This window comes from Mustela erminea, chromosome 10, assembly GCF_009829155.1.
Source record: "Mustela erminea isolate mMusErm1 chromosome 10, mMusErm1.Pri, whole genome shotgun sequence".
Taxonomy (NCBI): domain Eukaryota; kingdom Metazoa; phylum Chordata; class Mammalia; order Carnivora; family Mustelidae; genus Mustela; species Mustela erminea.
The window spans coordinates 53,650,752-53,674,828 of record NC_045623.1 but is presented as its reverse complement, the minus strand read 5'-3'; the positions used below and the strand labels follow the sequence as shown (position 1 = coordinate 53,674,828).

The following is a 24,077-nucleotide window of genomic DNA, read 5'->3' as shown; positions in this document are numbered from 1 at the left end:
ATGAGTATTTATAATTTTAAAAATGAGTTTGCATTTTATTCTAAATAAAGAAATCAAATAGATGCATCAAATACCCTAGTCAGTCTGTTCCTTCAAGCTATTTTTACTTAGTCAAACACAATGGTGATTATCTTAAGCACAATGATGTGTAATACTTAGCATAAAATACATACCAGGATTAAGATATAGAATATAATTTTTTGTCAATCTCCATTTTTTGCAACATGTAGCAATAAGAGAATAATTTTTAAAATAAAAATACTTAAATGTATTAATATATGAATACTAATTTTAATATTTTCTTTTTCTCTCTTTGTCTTTTGCTTAGGTCAGCTGATTGCACAGTGCTTATATATAATTAAACATGAGGCAACATAGTATAACCCCCTGACATTATCTTATACTCTGATTTTAAGTAGAAATTATATTTGTAAGTATTTCAAAAATTATAGTCACTACTATATGTAAGTGCTTTGATGTTATATAAGCTTTTAATAGATAACTTATCTCTGCGATGTTACTTTGTTAGAGCTGTCAGTCGATTAGAGATAGGCTTTCTTATTGTAAAATCAGAAATAACCAGTAATTGTGTATATTAAATGGAAATGTTAAAATTCATAAAGCTTGAGAATCTTGGAACAGTAATGTATGTATGTATGTGTATACACACACACACACACACACACACACACACTTATTAGTAGGATTACTCTTAGATGATAGTCCCTGGTTGTGAAAAAGTTTGGTCTGACATTTAGTAATTAAGCCTTTTTGCATGGTACTACCTTGCCTTAGGGAAGCCGTATACAAATCAGTTGTAGAGAACTTTGGCTTTTAAATGTTAAAAAATAATTGGAGAAGATAGATACCTAAAATATACTTTTACAGTAGGAAAAAAACCTTAATAAATCCACATTTATTTTCTACCTGATTGATAAATATATAAAGAGTTTTTAGTTATGGTCTGCCTGTCTCACAGAGAAAGTATGATTATCTAAAATTTGTGCTGCCTTTTTTTTTTTTTTAAGGAATTGCTTGCTAAACTCTGTGCTTTCTGTAAAATATTGCAAAATTGTGTTTATCTGCAAGTTAAAACGATGTAATACAGCAGGCTAAAACTGAACAGAATTTGATTGCAGACCCGACTGTTTTTCTGGTTTTGTCAATAGAAATATAATGTGCTAGAATGTGCTTAGGATTTTTTGAACAGTCCATGAAAGGTGACAGGGATATTAATTTCCACTTCAGCCCTGGCAACTTCGCTCAAGTCCTTGGCATTCAGAATCAGAAGATAAGCAGGTTTTTGTCCTGCCCCAGGGCTCACCACCACACTCAGAACTACACCTGTTAATCAAAAGTAAGGCAATGTTAAAAAAAAAAAAAAAAAAAAAGCCCAGGACCATAGGCTAAATGAAATAATATAGGAGGTTTTGGCATTGACAAATAAAGAAAACCATATCATTTGATATCTTGCCCTGACTCATCCATCATCTGTCTATACCACCACCTTGAATGGATCTTTCAAACTCTTTATGTTCCCTAGACGGTAAGCTCCAGAAAGGGAGTGACCATATCTGTCTTGTCCACTGTTGATTTCCAATAGCTACTCCAATTGCTAGGATATAGTAGGTGTTCATTAAATTCCTATTGATGAAAAGATCTGTGCTCTTGTCTGTAACATAAGATTTAACATAACCTATTACAAAAAAAAGTGTTGTGACAATCAAGTGAAAAAATATATTAAAAGGCTTTGAAAACAGTAAGGTATATTATTTATGTACTTTCTAAGACCTAGCTAGAAGCTTACAAAACGTGAACAAACCTTTTGCAGTTTTGTCCAGATGGACTGTATATGTAAAATCATTTAGCAGGAAATGGCTCCATAGTTCTTTTACTCATTTCTCTGTGGCTTTCCAAATTTTAATTCCAGAGAGTGTCATCTACCTTCCTGTCCCAGCTAATCAGTAGTTAACAAAGACTGATGCTTTGTCATTGAATGACTGTGTTATAGGCTATGGCTCCAGCTTACTAAAAGAAGAAACCCAAAGCAGAGGCACAAAGCCCCATTCTTATTCTCTTTGATCTGTTAGAATACTCAATTTCTCTCCTTCGAACTCTATCCTTTTTCAGAAATTTATCTAGGTCAGGAAAGGCAACACCCTTGAATTCATGCTGTTCTTTCTTCATCCTTCCCGCCTTCATCTAGAACAGACATTGATGTTCCATTATGACACCAGATGGTGGTTTAACATTTTCCCATGAGTAATCAATGAGCTTGGCCACAAGATGAAACTTATTTTCTAATAAGCTTAAATACTTTCATGCTGCATTGAAATTAGTAGTATTAAGGATCATATCTGGACATAAGGGAGTAATCACTGTGACTCCTAATGTACTAGCATATAGAACTCCCAATAAAAAGAAAGTGTTCAGACACATCCATTGCTTTCATTACCATCATCTTCCTCCAAGGCATCTGGGTGAGAAACAAAGATAGGTTCTGATGGATATGAATCAGGTTCTTGCCATACCCACGTTTCTTTAGTTTTAACGTTCAGCTTACAGAGCTGCTTGTGAGAAACAAACATCAGTTAATCAGTCGATGGGCTTTACTTGACTAGTATATGACTCAAACTACTTTTCTAGTATTAGGTAAGATGGATTAATTACCCTGTCTGGAACAAAGTGATTCAAACCAAGTCCATATGCGTACGTGTAAGGTTTCCCTCCATACTTCTGATAATTGATTTGAGGAAACTCAAATGCTACAAAATAGAGGACATGCTTAGGAAAACTCTGAAAAAATTTCTGAAACAGACAATTTGTTCCCTCTAAATCAATCTCACCTTGGCGAGGCCCTGAAAAGAGAACCTCAGGTTCCAGCCAGATGGTCTCATCACTGCACAGAATTGCAGTGGCAGTTGTGTTGGGGAGTGTGACTAAGTTCTTGCCTGTGTCAGCCTAAGGAAAAAGGATAACAGACACCTCAGTGAGAAGGAAAGAAAAATCAAGCAGCCATAAATGCGGTCTTCCTGAGTTTTGTCTCTTGCATTCTTTGTTTCTTAAGTCAATGTGTAGGGAGGAGCAGTGCATAAAGCAACACAATTGGGAAAACCGTCTGTACCTGTGTTGGTCACTGCCTGTGTATCACTGGGAAAGTCATGTAACCTCTAGGCCCTCTAGGCCTTCACATCTCTACAATGAGATTGTCCTTAAAGAAAATGTAAGGCTCTGAGGAAGGGCTTCTGAGAATTTTTTTTTTTTAAGACCAGCAAAGGACTTCAAACTCTTTGAATTCATTTATAGTGTTTATCTCACTTACAGTTAGGATATATTTTGATTTTTCTTGAAAAAAAAAAAACCCATACATTTCTGTTGTCAAAAAGAAAAAAAATGCATATAAGAAAACTATTGGAGCAGATGTTGTCTAAGATCTCTTGTCACTCCCTCACCCTGCCTGGTGGTTTTCAGATTCTTCTGTGAAAGGAATGCATAACCTGAACTCTTTCTAAGAACATTATTTTTTAATACCTGTATCAAATACTTGAATACATGTTTTGTGCTCGACTCTATTCTAGATGTTTGGGAGAATTCAGAGAATCAAGTTCCTGAAGCTTGCATTCTAGTTTGGGGACATAAACAAATCAATACAATTAATAAAGTATATAATATATCATGAGTATGGGGAGAAAAAATACAGTGGACTTAGGAGGATCAAAAGTGTGAGGTGTAGGTGTTATAATTTTAGTAGGTGGTCAGGGTGGGTCTCCTTGAAAAGATGACATTTGGGACAAAACCTTTTGTAGGAAGTGAAGTGAAGAAACCAACAGCATAGATATCTAGGGAAGAACATTTACACAAAGAAAACAGCGTAAAGGCCTGAGGTAGGAGGATGCCAAATGTGCTTGAAGAACATTAAAGAAACTGGTGTGGCTGCAGCTGTCTGAGCCTGGGGAAGAGAAACAGGAGAGGAGTGTAGCGGAGAGATTGTGTACAGCTTTTTTTTTTTTTTTTAAATATATTTTTTTAATTTATTTATTTGAGAGAGAGACAGTGAGAGAGAGCATGAGAAGCGAGAAGGTCAGAGGGAGAAGCAGTCTCCCCATGGAACTGGGAGCCTGATGCGGGACTTGATCCCAGGACTCCGGGACCGTGACCTGAGCCGAAGGCAGTTGCTTAACCAACTGAGCCACCCAGGCGCCCTGTGTACAGCTTTTTAGATCATTGGGAGGACTTGGTCTTTTACTCTGAGTGAGAGATGGGAAGCCATAAATTGATTTGGGGTAGAGGATTGACATGCTATAATATTTAAAAGAATTGCTCTGGCTGTTCTCTTGAGACTACCCTTGGGAGTAGGGGGAATGCGAGAGCAGAAATGGGGACACCAGTTTGTTCAGTTGTCTAGTCAAAAGAAGAGAGTAGTTCAGACTAGGCTAGTAGCACTGGAGTCAGTGAGAAGTGGAAGGCAGAGCCATGAGGTTTTCCTGATAGATAGGCTATGGGGTAGGGAAGAGGCATGAACTTAAGACAGAAGTCAGGGATGACTCCAAGGTGTTTGGCCTGAAAATTCATTGTTGAAGCTGTCTCAACAAAGATGAGGACTGCTGCAGGTGGGGTAAATTTTTTTGGTAGAGGAAGAGAAGAAATTTAGATTTCATCTTATTAAGCTTGAGAGGTCTATTAGACATTCAAAGGGAGACATGGAATTCACAGTAGCATATATAAATCTTGAATTGAAAGATAAGTTGAAAATGTAAATGTAGGCTGCTTTAAAGCAAGAGTCTTTACAAAGGGAGGGAATGTATAAACAGAAGATAGAATGAAAGGCTGAGTTCTGATGCCCTCCAACATTAAGGGGTCTATAAAAAAGAGAATGAAGATAGCTTGTGGGGGCAAGAAGAGTCAAGAGAAGGATTTTGTAAGAGAGCAAAATAATAGCACGATATGAGTGACCCAATGAGATAGAAGGGAAAGTAATGATAAAGGAGAGGGAAGAGAATCACTTGAGTGATGTCCTTGAGTGGGTAAGGAAGGAAAAATGGGAAGGACTAGTTCTGGGTGGGATGATAGATAATTCAATACAAGTACAGATGCTGGTGGGCGGGTAGATGTGGTGGCAGGAGTCTAACGTTCTTTTTTGATTTCTTTCATTTGTTTCAATAAAATAGGAAGCAGAGCCATCAGCTGAGTATGAGTGTGGAGGTGGGAGGTGTTAGAAGATTGAAAAGGGGAGGGTGTGAAATACTTAACTAGCAAAGTGGGAGAGTAAATGAAGTTGAGAAATGTAGCAATGAGGTTTGTGGTCATATATTTAAAAATGAACCAATTAACATGATTGTGTGTTTTCAGCACTTAATTTCATCCTTAGAGATACAAGTGTAGAGTGGGTGGAGAGTTGGATTTAACTAGGGGGAATTGTGGTTTTGAAAAATGAGTTCAATAAAGTAAGAAGGAGGCAAGAGAAGTGAGAATCTATATAAGATTGAAATTGTTGACAATGGAATTTTAATTAAGTAATGAGGAAAAGTAAGTTCTCAGGGGAGTGAGGTATGTTGAGAAGGTAGTAAGTTCAGGGGATTGGAGGTTTCTGGTGGGAATCATAGTAGGGCAAGTGATCTTGAAAGATAGAAGGTGGTAGTCAGAGCCAATCATGCATGAAACTAAGAGTATGGAAGAAGCACAGTCATAGGTAATGGCAGGGTCAAGTGTATGACAATGGGGAGTGAGTAGCTGACATAGAATGGAGGACAAGATCAGTGGAAGAGGTCAAGGAACTGAGAGGCCAGGTTGTTGGAAGAATCACCCTGGAAATGACCAAGAGTCAGTAGATCCGGGGAGTGTGACATTGGGACAAGAAGGGAAGTGAGGCAGTGGTGGTTCATAGACAACAAAAGTAATGAGGGGTGAATATATGTATACATCCCTTAGCTGAATTGAGATTAGCTGAAATGAGATTAAAATTGGAATATGTTAAGAGTGGATGGAAGGAACAGGGAATCTGGAAACAGAGAAGTAGAACAGAGAGAATATCTACAGTAACCCCAGGTCAAGAGGTATAAGGGCTGTAGGAAGAGACTGGAGAGATCAGTGTCTTTAAGAGAGAGCCAGGTTTTTGCTTTTTGTTTTTGTTTTTTAAAGATTTTATTTATTTCTTTGAGAGAGCACAAGCAGGGGGATAAGGAGAAGCAGGCTCCCCGCTGAACTTGGGAGACAGATGTGGAGCTCCATCCCAGGACCCTGAGACCATGACCCAAGACGAAGGTAGACACTTAATTTACTGAGCCATGCAAGTGGTCCCAGGTTGTTTTTTTTTTTTAAATTTAAATATAATGTATTATTTGTTCAGGGGTACAGATCTGTGATTCGTCGCTCTACCCACGTTTGGTTTTAAAGTAAAGAATGTGAAAGGAACATTCTGAAAAGAGGATAGAGGGGATTTTTCTGAGGGTGTATCATTGATTAAGAGGTCATGGAAGATTCTTAAGATAGGGAAGGGATAGGAGGTAAGGAGCAAATACAGAAATGATGATAATTTTATGAGATTTTGTGAAATAGGACCTCAAGGTACTTTGTGGTGTTTTGGGGGAAGAAGAGATCAAATGCTTACGTCAGACATATTATCTATATACTTGTAAGTTTAAATTGATTCTCTTCATTCTATCTTATTTTTTCTATTACTAAATTAAAATTTTTATGTAAGAAATCTGTAACATTATTCTTGCTTTCCCCAACAAACTAGCACCTCATTTTTGCTACCCACCCACTTTTTTTTTTTAACAGAAGCATTTTTCCTTTAACCCAAAATCTCATTTCTGAGGATCTAATCTATTCATATATCTGTGCATGTATGAAATGACATACATACAAAGTTATTCCTTATCACATTATTGGAAATAGCCAAAGACTGGAAACAATTCTGTTGTGCAGCAATGAGAGACCTGGGTATGTTCACAGAAAGAATACCGTGTAGTTGAAAACAGCAAGATCTTTAGCATATATATTGTTAAATGAAGAAAGCAGGGAAGAAAACAGTGGATATAGAAAATAACTTTTTGTGTATGAGAATGGGAAATAATAATTATATATATATATATACTTATATTCTTATATTTGCATAAACAAACCAAAGAAAAGGAAAAACATGGAAAGGTACACATAGGGAGTGAGCGGGGATAGTACAGACTGGATGCAGGTGGAGGGTGGAGTGAGATTTCCCAGTGTGTACCTCTGCATATCATTTTGATTTTTGACTATTTAAATGTACCACCTACTCAAAAAAATGTAAAGACATATTTTAAAGGTACTACCATTATCTAATTAGTAAACTGGAAACTTCACTCACCTTATACTCTTTCCTCTCCTTAGCCCTTCCCTCAATATCTTTCTTACCTCTCCTCCCAATTTATGACCGATTTTCCCCTTCCCTGCCACATTTTTCGACGTGTGGACTTAGAGTTACTCCTCCCACGTGCTACCAGTTGCTGACCTTTGAGTCCCAATTTCTCCCTCTCTCAACCTCATCTGTTGGAGATCACCAAATCTGGTATTTGACTTTTGGTCTTCATCCTTTTTAACTTGTCTATAGCAAGGGGCACTGATGAAACCCTCTTGCCCTATCCAATGTGGGATTTTCCTCTCTTAGCTCCAGGTAGGGCTATTTGGTGACTTTCTCTCTCTCTCTCTCTCTCTCTCTCTCTCTCTCTCTCTCTCCCTCGCTCCTCTTTTTTGTACTTTCTGTACATGAGACCTCCCAAACTTCCGTGTCTGGCCAACCTTTCTTCTCTCGGTCTTTTCTATACTATCAAATTCTTTATTTTTAAAATAAGCAAATGTGTATGTTTCTTTTCTAAAATTTATTCTAAAGTATGACTTCTCCTTGCTAGAAGTCTCATCTATCTAATCTCATATATTTGATCATCATTTCAATATCAGTAACTATCAGCCCTGACTGACCTCACAAGGTCCTTCATTGATGTGTGGAAGCCTATGAGGTATCTTCCATGAAGATGTTTTGATACTGATTTTGTTGTTGTTGCTGCTGATGATAGGGGATATTTGTTTGATATTTACTTTGTGAGAAGGGCTATATTTTTTTTCAAGGGCTTTATTTAATAATTAACATATACCAATTCATGTATCAGCCACAAAAACTCTGTAAGATGGGTCTAGATTAGGAAAAGGAAATTTAAAAAGGTTCAATGTTTCTCCTTATAGATAGAGAGAAGAAAATTTAATGTTAAATCACTCAGTAAGTGGAAGAGCTAAAACTCAAGCCTGGCTCTGTATGACTTGAAGTGAAGCTCCTTTTCCTTTCCCTTCCTGAGAGTTCTATACTTCATGTTTCTCCATACCTGCTCTGCCTGTTACACTCCCTATTTCCAAAAGTATCACTATTCTAGACATGTAGGCTTATGGGATCTCTATGATGTTTTGCATGTCTAAGATTTAATTCATTCTGCAATCCAATCAAATGCAAGACCCTTTTAATTCCACCTAGAGTAACTCTTATTTTCATCCATGTTTGCCTTTTCCTAGGATCACTACATTATTCTCTTGCCTGCCTGAGTGAATTTATTGTCTTCTACCCCAGGGTCCTATCTCTGTCCTTTCTACACTTCCAGTATCACTTAGGCACAACACAGACTTATTTTAGAAAATCAAGTTTTTAAAGGTGCAAATGACCCTTGTTATTATTTAGTCCAATTTAGCTAGGTTTCAGAGCAGGCAACTGAACTTAGAGTGGTTGAGTGACTTGCCTGGGGGAAGCCAGGCATTTAGTTGAAGAGACAACCATGAAAGTCAGCACACCTGGTACCCATTCCACCAACTCTGAATGCGGTTTTCTTCTGTTCAGAGACTTTCACTGCCAAAAAAAGTACAACCTCTTAGCCTGGCCTTAAAGCTTTTGAAGACCACAAGTTTGCCTTTTAAAATTTTTAAAAATCCTGCCTCATTTAGTCCACTGCGTATGCTTATGTTCTAATTGGATTGCAGTCAGTTCCCTCTGCTCTTCTGCCCCACCCCACTTCTGTTTTTTCTCAAACTATGCCTCCTGTCTTAAGTTGATGTGCTTCAGTATCTTCTGCCAGAATATTGCAAATGACTGTGTTTCATGAATTCCTCCAAACAAGCATGACCGTTCATTGTCTGAATAGCCAAAGTACTTTATGCCTCCTTCCCACGACTTGTCTCATGCCAACATGTGTTATCATTACCAAATCACCTTCCTCCTCCCCAATACACGAGGTAATGAGTTCCTGGGGAACAAGAGCATATCCTAGTGATGTACCCACTGGAATAAGTCATACAATGTTGTGTTAACAGTGGTTAATTGTGAAAGAAGGGTCTAGGATGACATTAGACATTTTTTTTTTTTTGTCACCGAGGTTCTCTATTTCATTATTGGATGGTCTTTCTTCAGGCAGTGATGACTACATATTTATGAAAATCTTTCCTTGTTCCTATTCTTGGATGTGAAGAGAGTGAGGTAAGGCATATTTAAATTAAGTGATCTTAGTTTAAAGATGATTGTGATTTTCTCATCACTAGTAAAATAAAATTTTACTAAAATCATTAGACTCATTCATTTGGTATTTTGTAGACACTCAGCTATGTACTAGAGATCTGCTTCCCAAGGGCAAAGTTAGAGTACTTAAAGCCTCATACAATATCATTCCAACCTTCTTTCCAGTCCCTCTGCCCAATGCCCATCTCTCCTTTGCTCCTAATGTACCAGCTCTACCAACCACTTTGTATTTCTACATTGTTTGGTTTTTTAACACCTCTCTGCTTTTGAAGAAGCTCATTTAACTAACTACCTAATGCCCCACCTCAACTTCCTCTTCCTTTCTTATCCTTATAGAGTTTACAAACTTGCTTAAGAGCTGTAGTGTCTAGTTCTAAATTGGGTTTATTTTCCACTGTATTTGATCTAGCTTTGAGTACAATGTTCTACATTCCATGTAGCTGCCTTACCCATTTTTGTGTATATATCTCATATGTACACAAATGACAGTGTATGCTCATGTATCCATTGTGAAAATTCTGTTTGTCTTGGTTTTGACTGGCATTCTATCACACAAAAACTTCTTGATGTTAGTCTAATATTATAAAAAGACAGCCACTGAATACAGGGAAGAAAAAGTAGAAATAAAAAGATGACCGCCAAAGGCTATTAATGATGTTTGTCCTCTACTGATATTTTTCGAAGGTTTGCAGAAAATAAAAATAATGGGCTGATTTCCCTAAAGGAGTGCTTTTTAATCCTTCATTTCTTTAGAATTTCAAATCACTTAAATTAAATTATTTATATTATTAACAGAGGATCCTAAGAAACAGTGGTCTGCACTATTCACTGAGAAAATATATTTTGAAAGGATTTTACAAATGAAAGAACAGCAGATTTAGCATCAAAACCTGGCTCTGCTGCACTTGGCTTTTCCTAAGTCATGTCACTCATTTGTTAAATGAGGGGAGTTGAATTAGTGTATTTTTAAAGTTCCTTCCAGCTCTGAAGTTTCAAGACTTTATGTATAAACATAAGGCAGGAGAACAAATCTGATATATCTGAAATCTGTGTAGAGGGCATTTACCTTGTCAATATTCAGAGGAAGCACGTATCTCCTCACTTCAGGCTGGGGAGCCTTTCTGGCATTTTTTTTCACCTCTTCCCAGTTCTCACGTAAATTGGCTAAATATAAGTAATTATAAACAAATTCAAATCTGCAAAAAGTAAGAAGTAAGAAGTTAGACATGAGCACAGACAATGGCAAATAATTCCAGAGAGATGATCCATATCCGTGCCTTTTAAAAGAACAAGTGTCTGCCTGTTCCTTTTTTTTTTTTTTTAAGATTTATTTATTTATTTTAGAGAGAGAGTGAGAGAGAGAACGGGTGAATGAGCATGGGGTAAGGGGTATAGAAAGGGGGGAAGGGCAGAGAGAGAGACTCTTAAGTGGACTCTGAGCTGAGCTTAGTGTAGAGCTGAGGTGGGGCTTAATCCCATGACCCTGAGATGAGGACCTGAGCTGAAACCAAGAGTCGGACACTTAAGTGGCTGTGCCACCCAGGCGCCCCAACCTGCCTGTTCTTTATTCTCCTACCCAGGAACTGCTAATGACCCAAGTATATTAGAGCCATTTTCTCTTGTCCATGCTGCATGAACACCAAACCAAACAAAACAAAGAAATCTGCCTCACCGATATGTTTAAATAACAGCAGCTTTTGATACTTTCTGCTCTGTTTCTCCATCATCATTCTGTGTCTTTAGGAGCTACTGTCTTTTTAGTGACTTGGTATTATTCTCAAGAAAGCATGCCTCTTTCTCCCAAACCAAGAGTGGGTGGAGTTCAAGGCCCCACCAAGGGAACATGTCAAGTTGCAGTGAGGTTAAGTTTAAATTCACGTATCAGGTCATAGCTTCTCTGATTTTCAGCTCAGGTTCATAGACCTGATCAGTTTTCAATCACTAACCATGGTTTTGATGTTCAGTTTGCATGTGCTTCTGATTAACTAGCCTCCCTACTGCTTTTTCAGTTATATTCTGTGACTTAAGCATACTTCTTGTGTTTTTTTTTTGAAGCTGTAATTCATATTAAATATTGAGAGCAGCATCTCTGAAAAAGGCCCCTAATTTCTAAGCATGACTGGGGATGTAACATTATCACATGTCCTTTCTTACCCTTTCCAGCAACAGAGATCCACAATCAGAAACCCATTGTCTTCATAAGTATTGATGTGATGGAAGAGATTAAAGGAAGAGGTCCTGTATTTATTATTGAGGTACTTTCTTCTTTTTTTGTCAGCGATATGAAGCCAAACCTTGAAAAGTGAGGAAAATATTTTGATGCATTTAAAAAGGAAAACAGTATACATTATGAAACGCTATCTTCAGAATCCTAAACGTGACAAATAAATGCATGACTTACCCCCATGGTTTCATTGGACTCAAAACAATCCATGTAGTTGGCTCCCCAAAGACTCCATGAGGAAAGGAACTTGAACAGGTTAATTTTGACTGGCGTCTCCACAAAAACAATATAGTTGGGAGTCAAACCAAAACTGTTCAGAAACACAAATAGACTTGTGAATGGGAAGGACTGATTCTCAAACCACAAAAAAATATGTGCACATGAGGTATGAATCAACAGTGCCTACATGAAATTAATTACATTTAAATTTAGGTTTCTGCAAGGAAATGTCGTGATCAGGATTGGTATCAAAGGTAGGCAAAGCAGATCTTTAAACTTGAGTTTTCCTGAAGATTCATAGCAGGCCTTCAAGTTACCTATGGACGTAAGATGGCTTGAATCGGTCACTGCAGGGGAATTGTACAACGACCTCTGACTTGCTTATTGGATCTTCCTTGTCTGAAATAAAGCGGTTTTAAAAGGCTTTGGAAAAGCCTCTTTTTTTCTCTTTTAATACAATGCATTTAGAACAGCTTATGCAAATAAAAAAATACATTTTCAGATCTTGATTTTTTGTTTTTAGAGCTTATTTTCATTTTTTCAGTCATTGGCATTTCTTAGGGAAATTTCATGTGAAGCTGCAGTCGTCCAGGAAAATCCAAACAGCAGCAGATTTGGAAAAGTGTACTCAAACAGTGTTGTGGCAGGCAGAGGACAGTAGAGTTGCATCTTAACAACTGGTAGGTGCCAAGTCAGCACACAGTAGTATGCTCAAAATGCCTTTTGTAATCTCTTAAGTTACCTATAAAGTGTCATGTATGTGGGTTTGTGTCATTAGTTCTGTACGGTAATTCTTATGCACAGAAAAGGTTGTTTCCTACTATGTCAGTGGTGTTCAAACCTTAGTGTACATCAGAATCACAGAAAGAGGTTTTTAAAATAGTAACTGTGGGCCCACACCCAGAATTTCTCCTTTAGTCAACCATGGGTGGGACTCTGGATTTCTAGCAGCTTTCCAAGTGATTCTGCTGGTCCAGGGACCACGCCTTGAGATCCAGGCTATGCAATACCAAACAAAAATCCATATATGTTCAAATAATTCTGTCGCCAAGATGGTTATCAAATTTCTGGCAGTGAATGAATGGAGAATTCTGAAGAGGACTCTCTTTTCTGTTTTAGTATTCTTCCTCTATAATATTAGTATGAGTTAATAGGTTTGTTTGTGGCTTTGAGAATTAAACACACACAAAATAGTTAGTACCCTCTCATATATGTGTGTGTGCTACTATGCATACACATGTTTGTTTAGAAATTTAATTTTGCCTGGCACATGAATAAGAGCCCAGTAAGTATTTCCTGAACTTGAATCTAACTCTTACATGATCAGATACTCATATACACTACATTTTTGAAACATTGTAGAATACGATTTGGCCACTTGCTTTCTGTTTTCAAGTCGTCATTTTCTGCTATGATGCTTCTGGGCATTGGTCCCTGGAGGATGGTGCAAAGGCAATTTAAAAGGAATTTAACTGTGCATCTATAGTGCGATCCTGATAGTCTGATCTGGTATCCCATTTCCAGTAATTTTCTCACAATATAGATACTTGTTTTAAGAAGGGTCAAATTGGTAAACTGACCTGCTTGTAGTGGAGGGATCTTTACAATATTGTAGGCAATTGAAAAATTTTTCCCAAAGCAATTACCAATGTTGTAAACAGTTCCGTCACTTTCAATATGGGGGTGAGCAGTGGCTCCATTGACAGACACATAGTTGCAAAGATCAACCTAGGGAAGCAGAGCAGATGTCATCCATGTAAAGAGAAAGGCTGTATTACCCCTTGGTCCCTAGGTCTGACCTTACGGTTGCCACTTGTATCCTCACCCAAAGCACATTTTCTCTTTTTTTCCATCTCCCTGGGTTCTACCCTTTTTCAAGTCTGCCTGAATTCTTGTTGATAGTGCAGAGCTCTCTTCTGACCCTCATACTGATTGTCCCACACCTCTGAAATCTTGGAGATCTTCCTGACTGTGTTCTTCCCTGTACCCCATACACTGCTCTGGTTAGTTACTTTCCTTCTGCTCATGCAACTTATCCTCAAACTGATAATGTGAATCCTGGGATTTCTTTATATCCCCCTTATTGTATTAGATGAATTGTGTGAGATTGCTGAGATATACAATAATTTTTATTTTATGAAAATGGCAATTTTGTACACTATAACCTAAATACCAAATCCAGTGGCTTGCACAGAGTATAAATTTGGAAGTGAAAGAAATCCCAGGATTCTATTTAGTATAGAGTCAACCTAAATAGACTTCAGGAGAACCATGAATCTCCTGGAATTAAATGCAAATGTTTCTGGAGAAAAGATTTAGCACTTTAATTCAATTTGGAGTCTCATAGGAAATTCAGAATCACAAATCTAGCATAAATCTCTCTGTTTACAGAAAGAGAAATTGAAGTCCAAGAGAGGTCAGGTGACTTTTTCAAGGATACAAAGCCACATGCTGGCAAAATCAGCACTAGAATTTCTACCTGTGACTTACTCAATATAGATTTATTGAATGGATAATTGATGAGGTATATATTTAACCAAAATTCTTTCTATTTAATTAGGAGAATATGTTTTAAAGGGAATTTTAAGCATTTTTATTTAAATAATAGAAAAGACATTCATTCATTCAATCATTCCTTATGTACTCATTAAACTTCTATGATTACTGTGCTAGGGTCAAGTTCTATTTGGTAGCACTGTTAGACCAGTAAGCTGGTATATAATACCGTACATTGCTGGTAAATGCAAAACGGTATCTGCAGGGTCATCTAACCCAGACTGGGAGATTAGGCCAGGCTTCCCAACGGCAATGACTCCAACTAATGTTTGGAAAGACAAGTAGGAGCCAAGTGGAGAAGAAAGACAGATATTACAGGGACTGGGAATCCTAATGTACAAGCACTGAATTGTGAAATAGCAGGTGCTGTTTGGGGATTACTAGTCATTAAACATGGCTGCTATGAAAGGTATGCATGGAGGAGGAGAAATAAGAACCAGCCAGCCACAAAGCCCTGTTTGGACTTTATCTTGGGAACTGTGGGTGCCTCAGATAGAGAAACACATTTTTACTTGCATTTGAGAAAAATTGCTTCTACTGAATTAGGGAAGTTGTATTTAAGAGAATCAGGCTGGAGGCAAAGGTACTTATTAGGAGGCTATTTTAGTAATAGTTAATAAAAGAATCTCAAATTCTAAAACTGTATTTTTATATGAAGTCAAGGCACAGTGAGGCTCACAATGAAACTTGACCTCCTAGTAAAGGCTATTTTGGAGCCTTACATGAACTTTACATTTGCAATTATATTACCATAGCAATTTGAGTACAGATCCACTCATCAGAGTGAAATGAATGGTTTAGAATTCATTTTCAGTTCTTCTCCAAATGATCTAACACATAGTCTTATATGATTGCAAACATACATTAAAAATAAGAGAGAGCTATGAAGAGGATATGTTAAGTCTTAGTAAATAGTCTGCTGAGAATTACACATTAGCTAGTGACATTGAGGCCTAGGGCTGGGGCTGTTTTTTCCGTTCTGTTTCTACTACACTGAATTTCTAGTTCTGATCTTAAATTCTACCTAGCTTGTCTCCCAGCTGTCCCTTACCTCTTTTGTCCTCCCATACGGTTTATGCATGGCTTCCAGATTAAATATCCTAAAGCACGGCTCTGCTTATACTGTTTCACCAAGCAAAAACTTGCAGTAGCTTCCCGTTAGCTAAACAATTTATTCCAAATTCTTGTCTTAAGTGGGTTGTCTCTCCTATTGATATATTCTTTGCATCTGGTATACGTTCTGATATATGGAAGGGATTCAATATTTGTGTCACAAATGAATGAATGAATGAATGAATATGTTAGGCATTTTATAAGGTTTTCCTCCAACCTGTATAATAAATGTTTAAAATTTCATAGATGAAGAAACAAAGTTTTCCCTGTGTCACATAGTTAGTAGTTGATGACAAAACAAGGAGGTGAAACTTCATCTATCTGGGTCTCATGTGCTTTCCCCCAAAGTGCAGTTAATTCTGAACTGCAAATTCTAACTTCTTGAGCAGTGTTGCCAGAGCACTGTGTCCTACCTGCTTAATTGTCTCCAAAGTCTCAGGATTAATCTTTGTAATGAAGTTGGTCTCTGTGCAGGCATAGTAATCTTCCCCTACTGGGTAGATGTTAACAAGGGCATTGTCAGTGACCTCCACTCCTCGAAAGTAAGAAAAAAACCTGCAGAAGCAAATGGATTTTTCAGTCCAGTAACTTTCAAGCTGTGAGAGAAAAGGGCTAATGTAAAATGTCTTTAATAACATGCAGTCAAGTTTCAGTAACCTGGAAAATATATTCTTGCAGGGATCTGGGAATGCACAGGTGCCAAACTCTGTTATGACAATCCTTTTCTCAGTCATTGCCCGGACATAAGCATCAGTGCGGATGAACCTGAAGGACACAGAGACATGGGAAAGTGTCATAGGCAGGGACAATCAGTGTGGTCCATATGGAACTGAGAATGGTCATTCCATATGTCCTTAACAAGTTGGAACCATAAATCCACAACATGAAGAATGAAGAGCATTGTTCAGTAACTTTCTCAGGGTGACTGAGAGAGAAAGAGATAATGTGCTATGAGTTTAAATTTAAGTCTTATAAACCTCACAATGACTTAAGGAAATTGAGGCTCATGGCTTAGACTTGTCATGTCCAAGCAGAGCAGTTAAGCGATTGGCATATGTCATAGAACTAGGTTAGAACTCAAGTTGGCCAGGGCTGGGAAACATGCATTTCTCCATATCACACTATGCAACCTCTGTGGGTGGTTCACATAGGACCTCTGACTTCCTGTAGCCTATAACCCACCAACCTAAAACTGAATGGAGAAATACAGAATAAGGTGTGCTGAATTATAGTCCTTTCAATCTCCCTTTTGTCACTGTTGGTTTTTTTCCTGCAGTTTAAAAATTTATTTCTCTGGTTTTAAAAAAGTAGATGTTCTTGAATCCAGTATCTTGTATAGACAGAACTCTGTAACCATATCCCATATGTTACCTAGGATTTCTCATGTGGAAAGCCAATTAAAATCTGATTTTGCATTTCTTCCAATGCATATAATAGTTTAAGATTTCTAGATGAAGAAACAAAGTCATGGAGAAGAAACAATACCAAGGTCTTTAGGGGGCATATGAAAGCTTTGTCTGACTTCTTAGCTAAATTTTTGCTTGACCTGATCTATTTCTCTTCTGTTATAGTCTGAATTATCCTGACTACCTCAAGCCTTCATTTGCTTTTCCTTATGGTGTCTCTTCAGAATTCCTGATAACCTGTGGTGATCAACAAAGCGTCTTACAGGTCCGAATATTACAGGAAAAGCAAAGTATTTATTGTGGTGTTAATGGGTACTTGGAGTGATGGCTTAGGCCTTGGAGCCTTTTAGCACCAATCTTCTGTTCTTAGTAAACTTCTCTTGTATCATAATGACAAAATTTGGTCCTTCCCTCTTTGCGCCACCCCTCTCTCCTACCCAGGGCCTTTCTGATTATTAAAAAAAAAGAAAGAGTCTAGAGAACCAATGGTCTAATAATTATAACAATAATTATAATAATAGCAACTTATTATTACTGAATATTTCCTATTTACCAGTACTTCATTTAATCATTATAATGAACCCTGAGTTAGAATTTTAGAGATGACAAAACCAAGAATTAGAGATTAATATCTTGCCAAAGTTTGCCCAGTTAGGCAAGTGGTGTCTGGTAGATATAAAATTTGAAGCTGAGCATATTGAACCCGAAAGCTCTAGTTCTTAGGTTCTTTTTTAATATCTCACAGTTCCCAGGTATCTGTGCAAATGTCCTGGGCCAGGATTCTGAGAGGAAACAAACCTTTAAGTAGACTCTTGAATTCAAGAGGTTGAGGAGCATATAGGAGGAGGTGCTGAGCTAGGCCCTACCCCTAGGCGGAGTAGGACCTGGCATTCTTTACCTTCTATGATATGTGACGTGTCCTTCTTTAAAGTCAAACTTGTGCAGGAGGGCTTGTCCATCGAACAGGTGGTAAAATGGTTCAGATCCAACTTCAAAGAGTCCTGGCCCACATCGAAGGAGACTGCCAGTGAGCCAGAGGGGGATCCTGCCTGTGATGAAGGTGAGACATAGAGTATTGCTTCTTAGCCCAGCCCTTTGCTGGGCTCATCCCTGGTATGGGGGAGTGTATGATTATATTAGCAGCTCAATTGGGCAGCCTCTTTGTAAAGCTGGCAATGATTTTCATTCCCAGCTCTCACACTGGGCAGCCCTTCCAAAATGCTTGCTGACTTGACTGTCCTTTCACTAGGAGACCAAGTGGTGGGAAACATTGCAATGCCTGAGTTTGGATAAAGGGTTGGAAGGAGACAAGGAAAAGCATCTTGAGGAAAAGGGGATTCTGCACCCACCAGGTTTCCCCAGATAGCAACATCTTTTTACCATCTCGCTTTTAAGAAAATCATCAAATTTCTTGATGTATTTTGATGGAGTAAGGTGTGGGAAAGGTGGATTAGGAACAGGGATCAAAACACTAAAAAAAGATGTTTCTATAGAAGAAACCATTTAAATGACAACAAGAATACTGGCTTTTTAAAACCTAGAGCTATATTCCTTTGAGGGTATGGGCTACTGTCCAGATGAAGATTAACCTGCTGAAGGAGAAATTGCACAAGGCTGGCTGTCAGAGACTGGATTCTGGTTCAGGATTTGCCATGTGCCATCTCGGGGGCTCAGTGTCCTCATCTGCAAAATGAGGGGTACACAACAAAGGCCATGAAGCCTTTCATTTTAAGCAGTTAGATATGTGCCCTCATATCCTATGAAAAATGCAATGTTTGCTTAATCCTTACCATTTTTTTAAACAGAAGGATTATTTTCTGCAGTTCCATTTCTGTAGCCTGCTTCCTAAGAATGTATTTTTCTGATAAAACCTTTAAGAAGGCATGACTTAACTAATGACACAACATAAATTTGGTTGCTAGAACCTATATTGTTAGCATCAGAATCTGACTGAGAAAGAACATTTGGCTCCTCTCTCTTATTTTACAGAAGGAGAAACAGGAGGGAAGAGACTTTCTGTGTCCAAACAGGGATGTTGCATGGGTCATATGATGTTTTTGGATAATGCTAACAATAGTACTAATAATGACCACTTACTGATTGCTTTGTGTTGGATACTAGGTGAATCTTTCAGTCATCTTATTCAGTTATTCACAACAACCCCATGATGAAAAGTTTGGCTTTTGATAGGTAAGGGAACTGGAACTCAGAAAGTTTAAGTAACTTGCAAGGTTCACAGCCAGTAAAATACTGGAGCTGCAATGAGCAGCTGTCTGACTCTGGAAGCAAATCAACAGGCAGGAAACCTACCATTCTTTACTGTAATATTTCCAGATGCTTGTCACCAGGTCCTCACTTATCCAGACACTGGAATGGATAATGGAACATGCATTTCTAGGATATTTACTATATGCCAGGCACTGAGTTAGGCTTTGACAGTTTAAAGATGACAAAGATGGAGTCCCAGTCCCAAGGAGTTGCAGTTAGGTAGCATATTTCTAGCTTAGGGAAATAAAAGCTAAATGAGAGGAAATGGGCTTCTGGCATACAAAGCCCACACCTCCACCATTGAGAGATGCCAATGAATAAAAAACCAGGGAAAAGGGATCTCAACAAAGCAAGAGAAGATGGTTTCAAGACTGGTGAGACCAACCTGTAACATGAGCTGTGAGCGGCGAAGACAGTTCCTCCACAGTTTCGAACAGTTTCTTGTAACCACCAGCAGGATGTTCAACTCTGAAAAGGTGGAATAATCGAGAAGAAGCCCACGTTGATACTCCGAGAAGTCCCCTGAGGCAGCGGTAGAGCTCCAAGAGAAAAGGCATTCTCTGATTCAATATCAGAGCACCACTGCCAGTCTAGCCTTTGCTGGGAGCACACACTTTGCTGGAGGACAGCAGTGTCCTCAGGTTTGCTAGTGGCAGGTTGCGGGGGTGCTGGGTCAGTGCTCTACCTTTGATGTTGGAGGAATGGCCTCCCTTTTAATGTCACAGTGGACCTAATTCTGCCCTCTGCAGTCTTCCCATGTTTTGGATGATAAATCAACTAATCCTGTTGCTCTCAGTGGTCATCCCCCAGAATTACCCTGCCCTGTCGCCACTCTAAGTGCACAGCATCATTGATTCTCTTGCCTTGTTTGTGTCCCTCCAAGAGTCGGGAGATGACCGCTTTTTGAGCAAGTAACTTATTTTTTGTTATAATATAACTTATATTTTGTTATTGTTATTTTATTATTTGTTATATTTTGTAATATATAATACCTATATTATACCATCATCTGTGCCGATCATCCTATTTCTTCACCCATCTCCAGGAGCTTATGGTACTCTTTAAAAATAGTCTGACTGGGAGATTCTGGTTTCATATTTTTGTTTATTTCCTGCCTCTTCACTTTGGCTTTATTTTATAACCTCTCAAGTGGGAACCATGCCCAGAGTCCTTAATTATGATAGCTGTCTTTTATTAAGCACTTACTATGTGCCACACACCATAAAAAGAATTTTGTATGCTATTAGCTCATTTAAATGTCACAATACCACAATGCTCATTCTATATATGGAAAAACATAGACTATGAAACGTTAAGTCCAAAATCACACAGCTGGGAAGTGGCTGCAACCTAGGCCTGCCTCATTATAGTCTTCATGCTCACAACTGCTTTCAAGGCCCATTCACAAAAATCTCACAGTAATTTAGACCCCAATTCTAGATATTTGCTTCAATATATAAATAGGAAGAAATTCTCCCCTTCAAGACCTAAGGCCTCCCATAAACAGGCCTTCAGTCCTCTTCAGGACCTCTTGAAATAGCCCATTTACCATCGACCCACCAAGGCATTTAAAAACACCTCCCAGAGATACTCACTGGATGGACATTTTCTCTCAGTGGTGGATTGAGAGTTCTGGCACCAAGTGCAGAATGAGGAAGCGAGTCCTCAACCAGGGGCCTTTATATGCCTTCTAAGTCTCTCTGAAAGGACTTAGGGCTTTCCCACCCCGTCAGCTGAGAGAAGGGGAACAGAAGTGGCTTTCAGCACTCAGATCCTCCTGATGCCGGAGCATTATTTGGGCTTGCCGTTCCCATAACAGTTTTTTGGCTGTTTTCCAGAGACCTCAATCCTTCTCAAAGAGAATGACAAGTGGATTGGAAAGAAAGGAGCTGTGTGGGAGTGGCTAGCATCAGGCCTGAGCTGATCCGGGTCACCCCACTGGAACCTGGCATCACTCTCTGGCAGTCACCCCCCTCTACCACCTCTGTGCCCTCATCTTCACTGTCATGTGTTCATTCACTTCCTTAATTTTTAACATCGGATGCATATCATCTATGGGCCAGACAGATGGGCACTGTCCATGTCGTCACAGATGTTGTCACGCTGCAAGGAGAACAGGAATTTAACAAACTATTTCATAACATTTTCTAAGCGTTAAGATGGGAACAAATATGCAGTGTTATGGAAGTGCCCTATAGCACCTCCAACCCCCTCCGGTTGCTTTATTGGCCCCACTTAGGGCCCTCGTTACAACAAGGGGAAGGATTTTATGGCCTTTTGGTTTGTTGGGGATGAAGCCCTTTCTATATCCTTGCTTGTCACTAATGCTCGTTTGTTCTGCCCCTCACCTTCCTGCTTGTGGGTATGTGTGCTGCCCTCAGAGAGCAGATAGTGCTATTTCCTTCACATTTCCCTAAGCCTTAGTTGTTTGTTAGTACAGATGTGATGCCTCCCAAAGGAGTCCCTTGAAACAGACAAGATATCTACTATACCAGCTGACAACTTGAACATTTTTTGAGAAGCTCATTATCCATTTTGATTTTGAGAAGTGGTTATGGCTATTCACCCTAGAGCTCCTCAGTAAAACAACTTGAGCATCCCCAAGATGGGAGACAGGAGCTTAATTTCCCAGCCTGCCTTGCAGTGACAGCACAGACATGTGACTGGGGCTTCACCAATCAGAGGAAGGGGCAGAGGTACTAGTAGTAGCACCCAGTGCCCAGCACCAGCTAGGTGTGACCATCCAAGGCTGCCAGAGTCTCTCCAATGGAGCCATTCTGTAGTGGAGACTGGAGTATTTTCAATGACTTGGTGTTCTCCAAACCCCATCCTTTAGCAATCTCAGAGATTCTCTTAGTCACCTAATTAAACTATTTGTGTAGCTGTTTGATTAACTGAAATTGGTTTCATCGTTTATAACTAAAAGCTCTGTGTCTATAAAATGATGGTAAAATAGGGTACTTTAGAATCACATAAGATGAACATCTTTATTGTCCCAGAGGGATTTTTGAGGAAGTCTCTAAGCTAAGAAGAATATATAAAGGTTAGCTAGTCAAAGGGCAGGGAGAAGAATGTTCAGACACAGCTTGTAGCATTTACCAAAGTCTAGAAGTGAGTGTGATTTGGGGAAATGGCAAAAGATGAAGACATATTTGAGATAACCATAGGCCAGATTTTGTAGAGCCTTGTCAACTCCATAAAGAAATTGAGACCCATATCATGAGAACAGAGGGAATCACTGGAATGTGTTATTCAGAAGAGGGAAACCTTCTGATTTGCATTTTGTTAAGACTACTTTGATTACATTGTATATAATATATTGGAATGGGAGTTTTGGTAAGATAAATCGGAGACCAAGCAAGTGCAGATAACGGATGTGAGGGATGCATTGGGGTTGGATATGAATGGTCGAATTCAAGAGATACTTTAGAGAAGGACTGATCACATTTTGTACTTGGTAAGTACATTGAGGAAATAAAAGGTAGAGAAAGGATGGCTGCTTGGTTTCTGGATTGAACTATGGTACAAATACTTGAGAAAGTACACATTGTGTGTGTGTACACATGTGTGTGAGCATGCACGAGTGTGCATTTGAGACACAAAGACAAGTTTTAGAGATGTAGAGATGTAGGATGAATTCTGATTTTGATAAATTTATTTAAAGAAAGAGATGACTGGGGGCTGTAATAGTTTGAAAGCTTCATAGGGAAGTGGAGTAAGTTGCCATCTGAAGGATAGGCAGGGTATGGACACAGAGAAGATGGAGAGGAGGTCTGGTGAAGGGAGCAGAGCGAGAGAAGGCAGAGTGGGCAGTTTGAGACGCAATGTTCAAAGGAATTTCTCTCTCTTGCACTGTTCCTGTTGGATTTTGTTTTCTCAGAAGTGTCTCTTCATGAATAGAATTATGGGCCATGTTGTGATACCTGTACACAGTCAGTGCACTGAAGAGAATTTCCAAGAACATCAGAACCCAGCTGCTTTTCTTCATTTTCACCTCCTGTTGCAAGGAGCCAAAACAGAAGGCTTTGTGGCAGGCAGGTGTTAGAAAACCTATACTAGCTGAATGATGCTTTGACAAACTGCATTTTCTATTGAGGAACATTTTCTGGGAGATGAAAACCAACCTGACTGGTACCCATGAGTGTACCAAATGCCTTTCATAGGGGTTCCTGTGCAGCCTTTGGTATTCCGGGGCCATAGCCACGTTGCTTAACTGCAGGAATTGATTTTCGTGATTTTTGCAGTTAGTTTTGCATCTGCGGTAGTCTTTATTCTTCAGCCTATTTCAATACTAGAAGTCAGTGACTTCAGATCCATTGTAAAAATACAAATCATAGCAATTCATTCTTGGGAGACATACAGACTTATGGATCACGCGAGTCATCAAGTTAGCATGCTTGATTAAAGTCAGAATGAAAGCTAATTACTGTGCATTGACCCTCATGGAACCCAGAATTCTTCAGGTATAAAGCAAGGAAATTGTGCAAAATATTTTTTAGCTTACTCTCTATACAAATATTAAGTGATATATACCAATGCTCATTCGTAGGGAGTTTCATTTGTCTAATCTTCCATCTAACACCTCTTACCTCAGAGGCAACTCATTTTTCTGTATTCCTTATTGGTGTGAAGTCAGAGAACAGATGGCTATATCCTTTACAAAGCACTGTTTTGATCTCTTGGCTTCTAAAGCCTCAAATGTGGACCTCTTTCTTAAGTCTATCTGTTTCTTTCTGTCATTTCATTGTTATACACTGGCTCACCA

General features: G+C 38.7%; 1 protein-coding gene across 4 annotated transcripts; it reads right to left on the bottom strand.

The window, feature by feature from the left end:
- Nucleotides 1–207: 207 nt before the first annotated feature.
- On the bottom strand, nucleotides 208–20,977 carry RPE65 (retinoid isomerohydrolase RPE65). Of its 4 annotated transcripts, XM_032303195.1 has the most exons (14): nucleotides 20,908–20,977; nucleotides 19,698–19,780; nucleotides 17,943–18,093; nucleotides 16,296–16,403; nucleotides 16,052–16,193; nucleotides 13,550–13,697; nucleotides 12,287–12,368; nucleotides 11,928–12,060; nucleotides 11,681–11,820; nucleotides 10,593–10,722; nucleotides 2,847–2,961; nucleotides 2,671–2,765; nucleotides 2,456–2,567; nucleotides 208–1,344 (listed from the first exon to the last, which is right to left on the bottom strand). In XM_032303195.1, exons 1-14 carry the CDS (start codon nucleotides 20,916–20,918, stop codon nucleotides 1,193–1,195), a joined length of 1,602 nt encoding a protein of 533 aa, XP_032159086.1. In that variant the 5' UTR covers nucleotides 20,919–20,977; the 3' UTR covers nucleotides 208–1,192. The 4 variants fall into 4 exon arrangements, with proteins under 4 accessions (XP_032159086.1, XP_032159084.1, XP_032159085.1 ...); XM_032303193.1 differs by having other exon boundaries at nucleotides 2,671–2,961; XM_032303194.1 differs by having other exon boundaries at nucleotides 2,671–2,961; nucleotides 13,616–13,697.
- Between the last annotated feature and the right edge of the window lie 3,100 nt (nucleotides 20,978–24,077).

Bases quoted from the DNA above. Each gene is read 5' to 3' on its own strand.
- RPE65 (XM_032303193.1), bottom strand. The intron at 12,061-12,286 runs GTAACTTGAAGG...GTTTCTGAACAG, and splicing joins AAGCCATCTTACGTCCATAG to TTTTGGTTTGACTCCCAACT. The intron at 10,723-11,680 runs GTAAGAAAGGAC...TACTTTTTGCAG, and splicing joins GATCTCTGTTGCTGGAAAGG to ATTTGAATTTGTTTATAATT.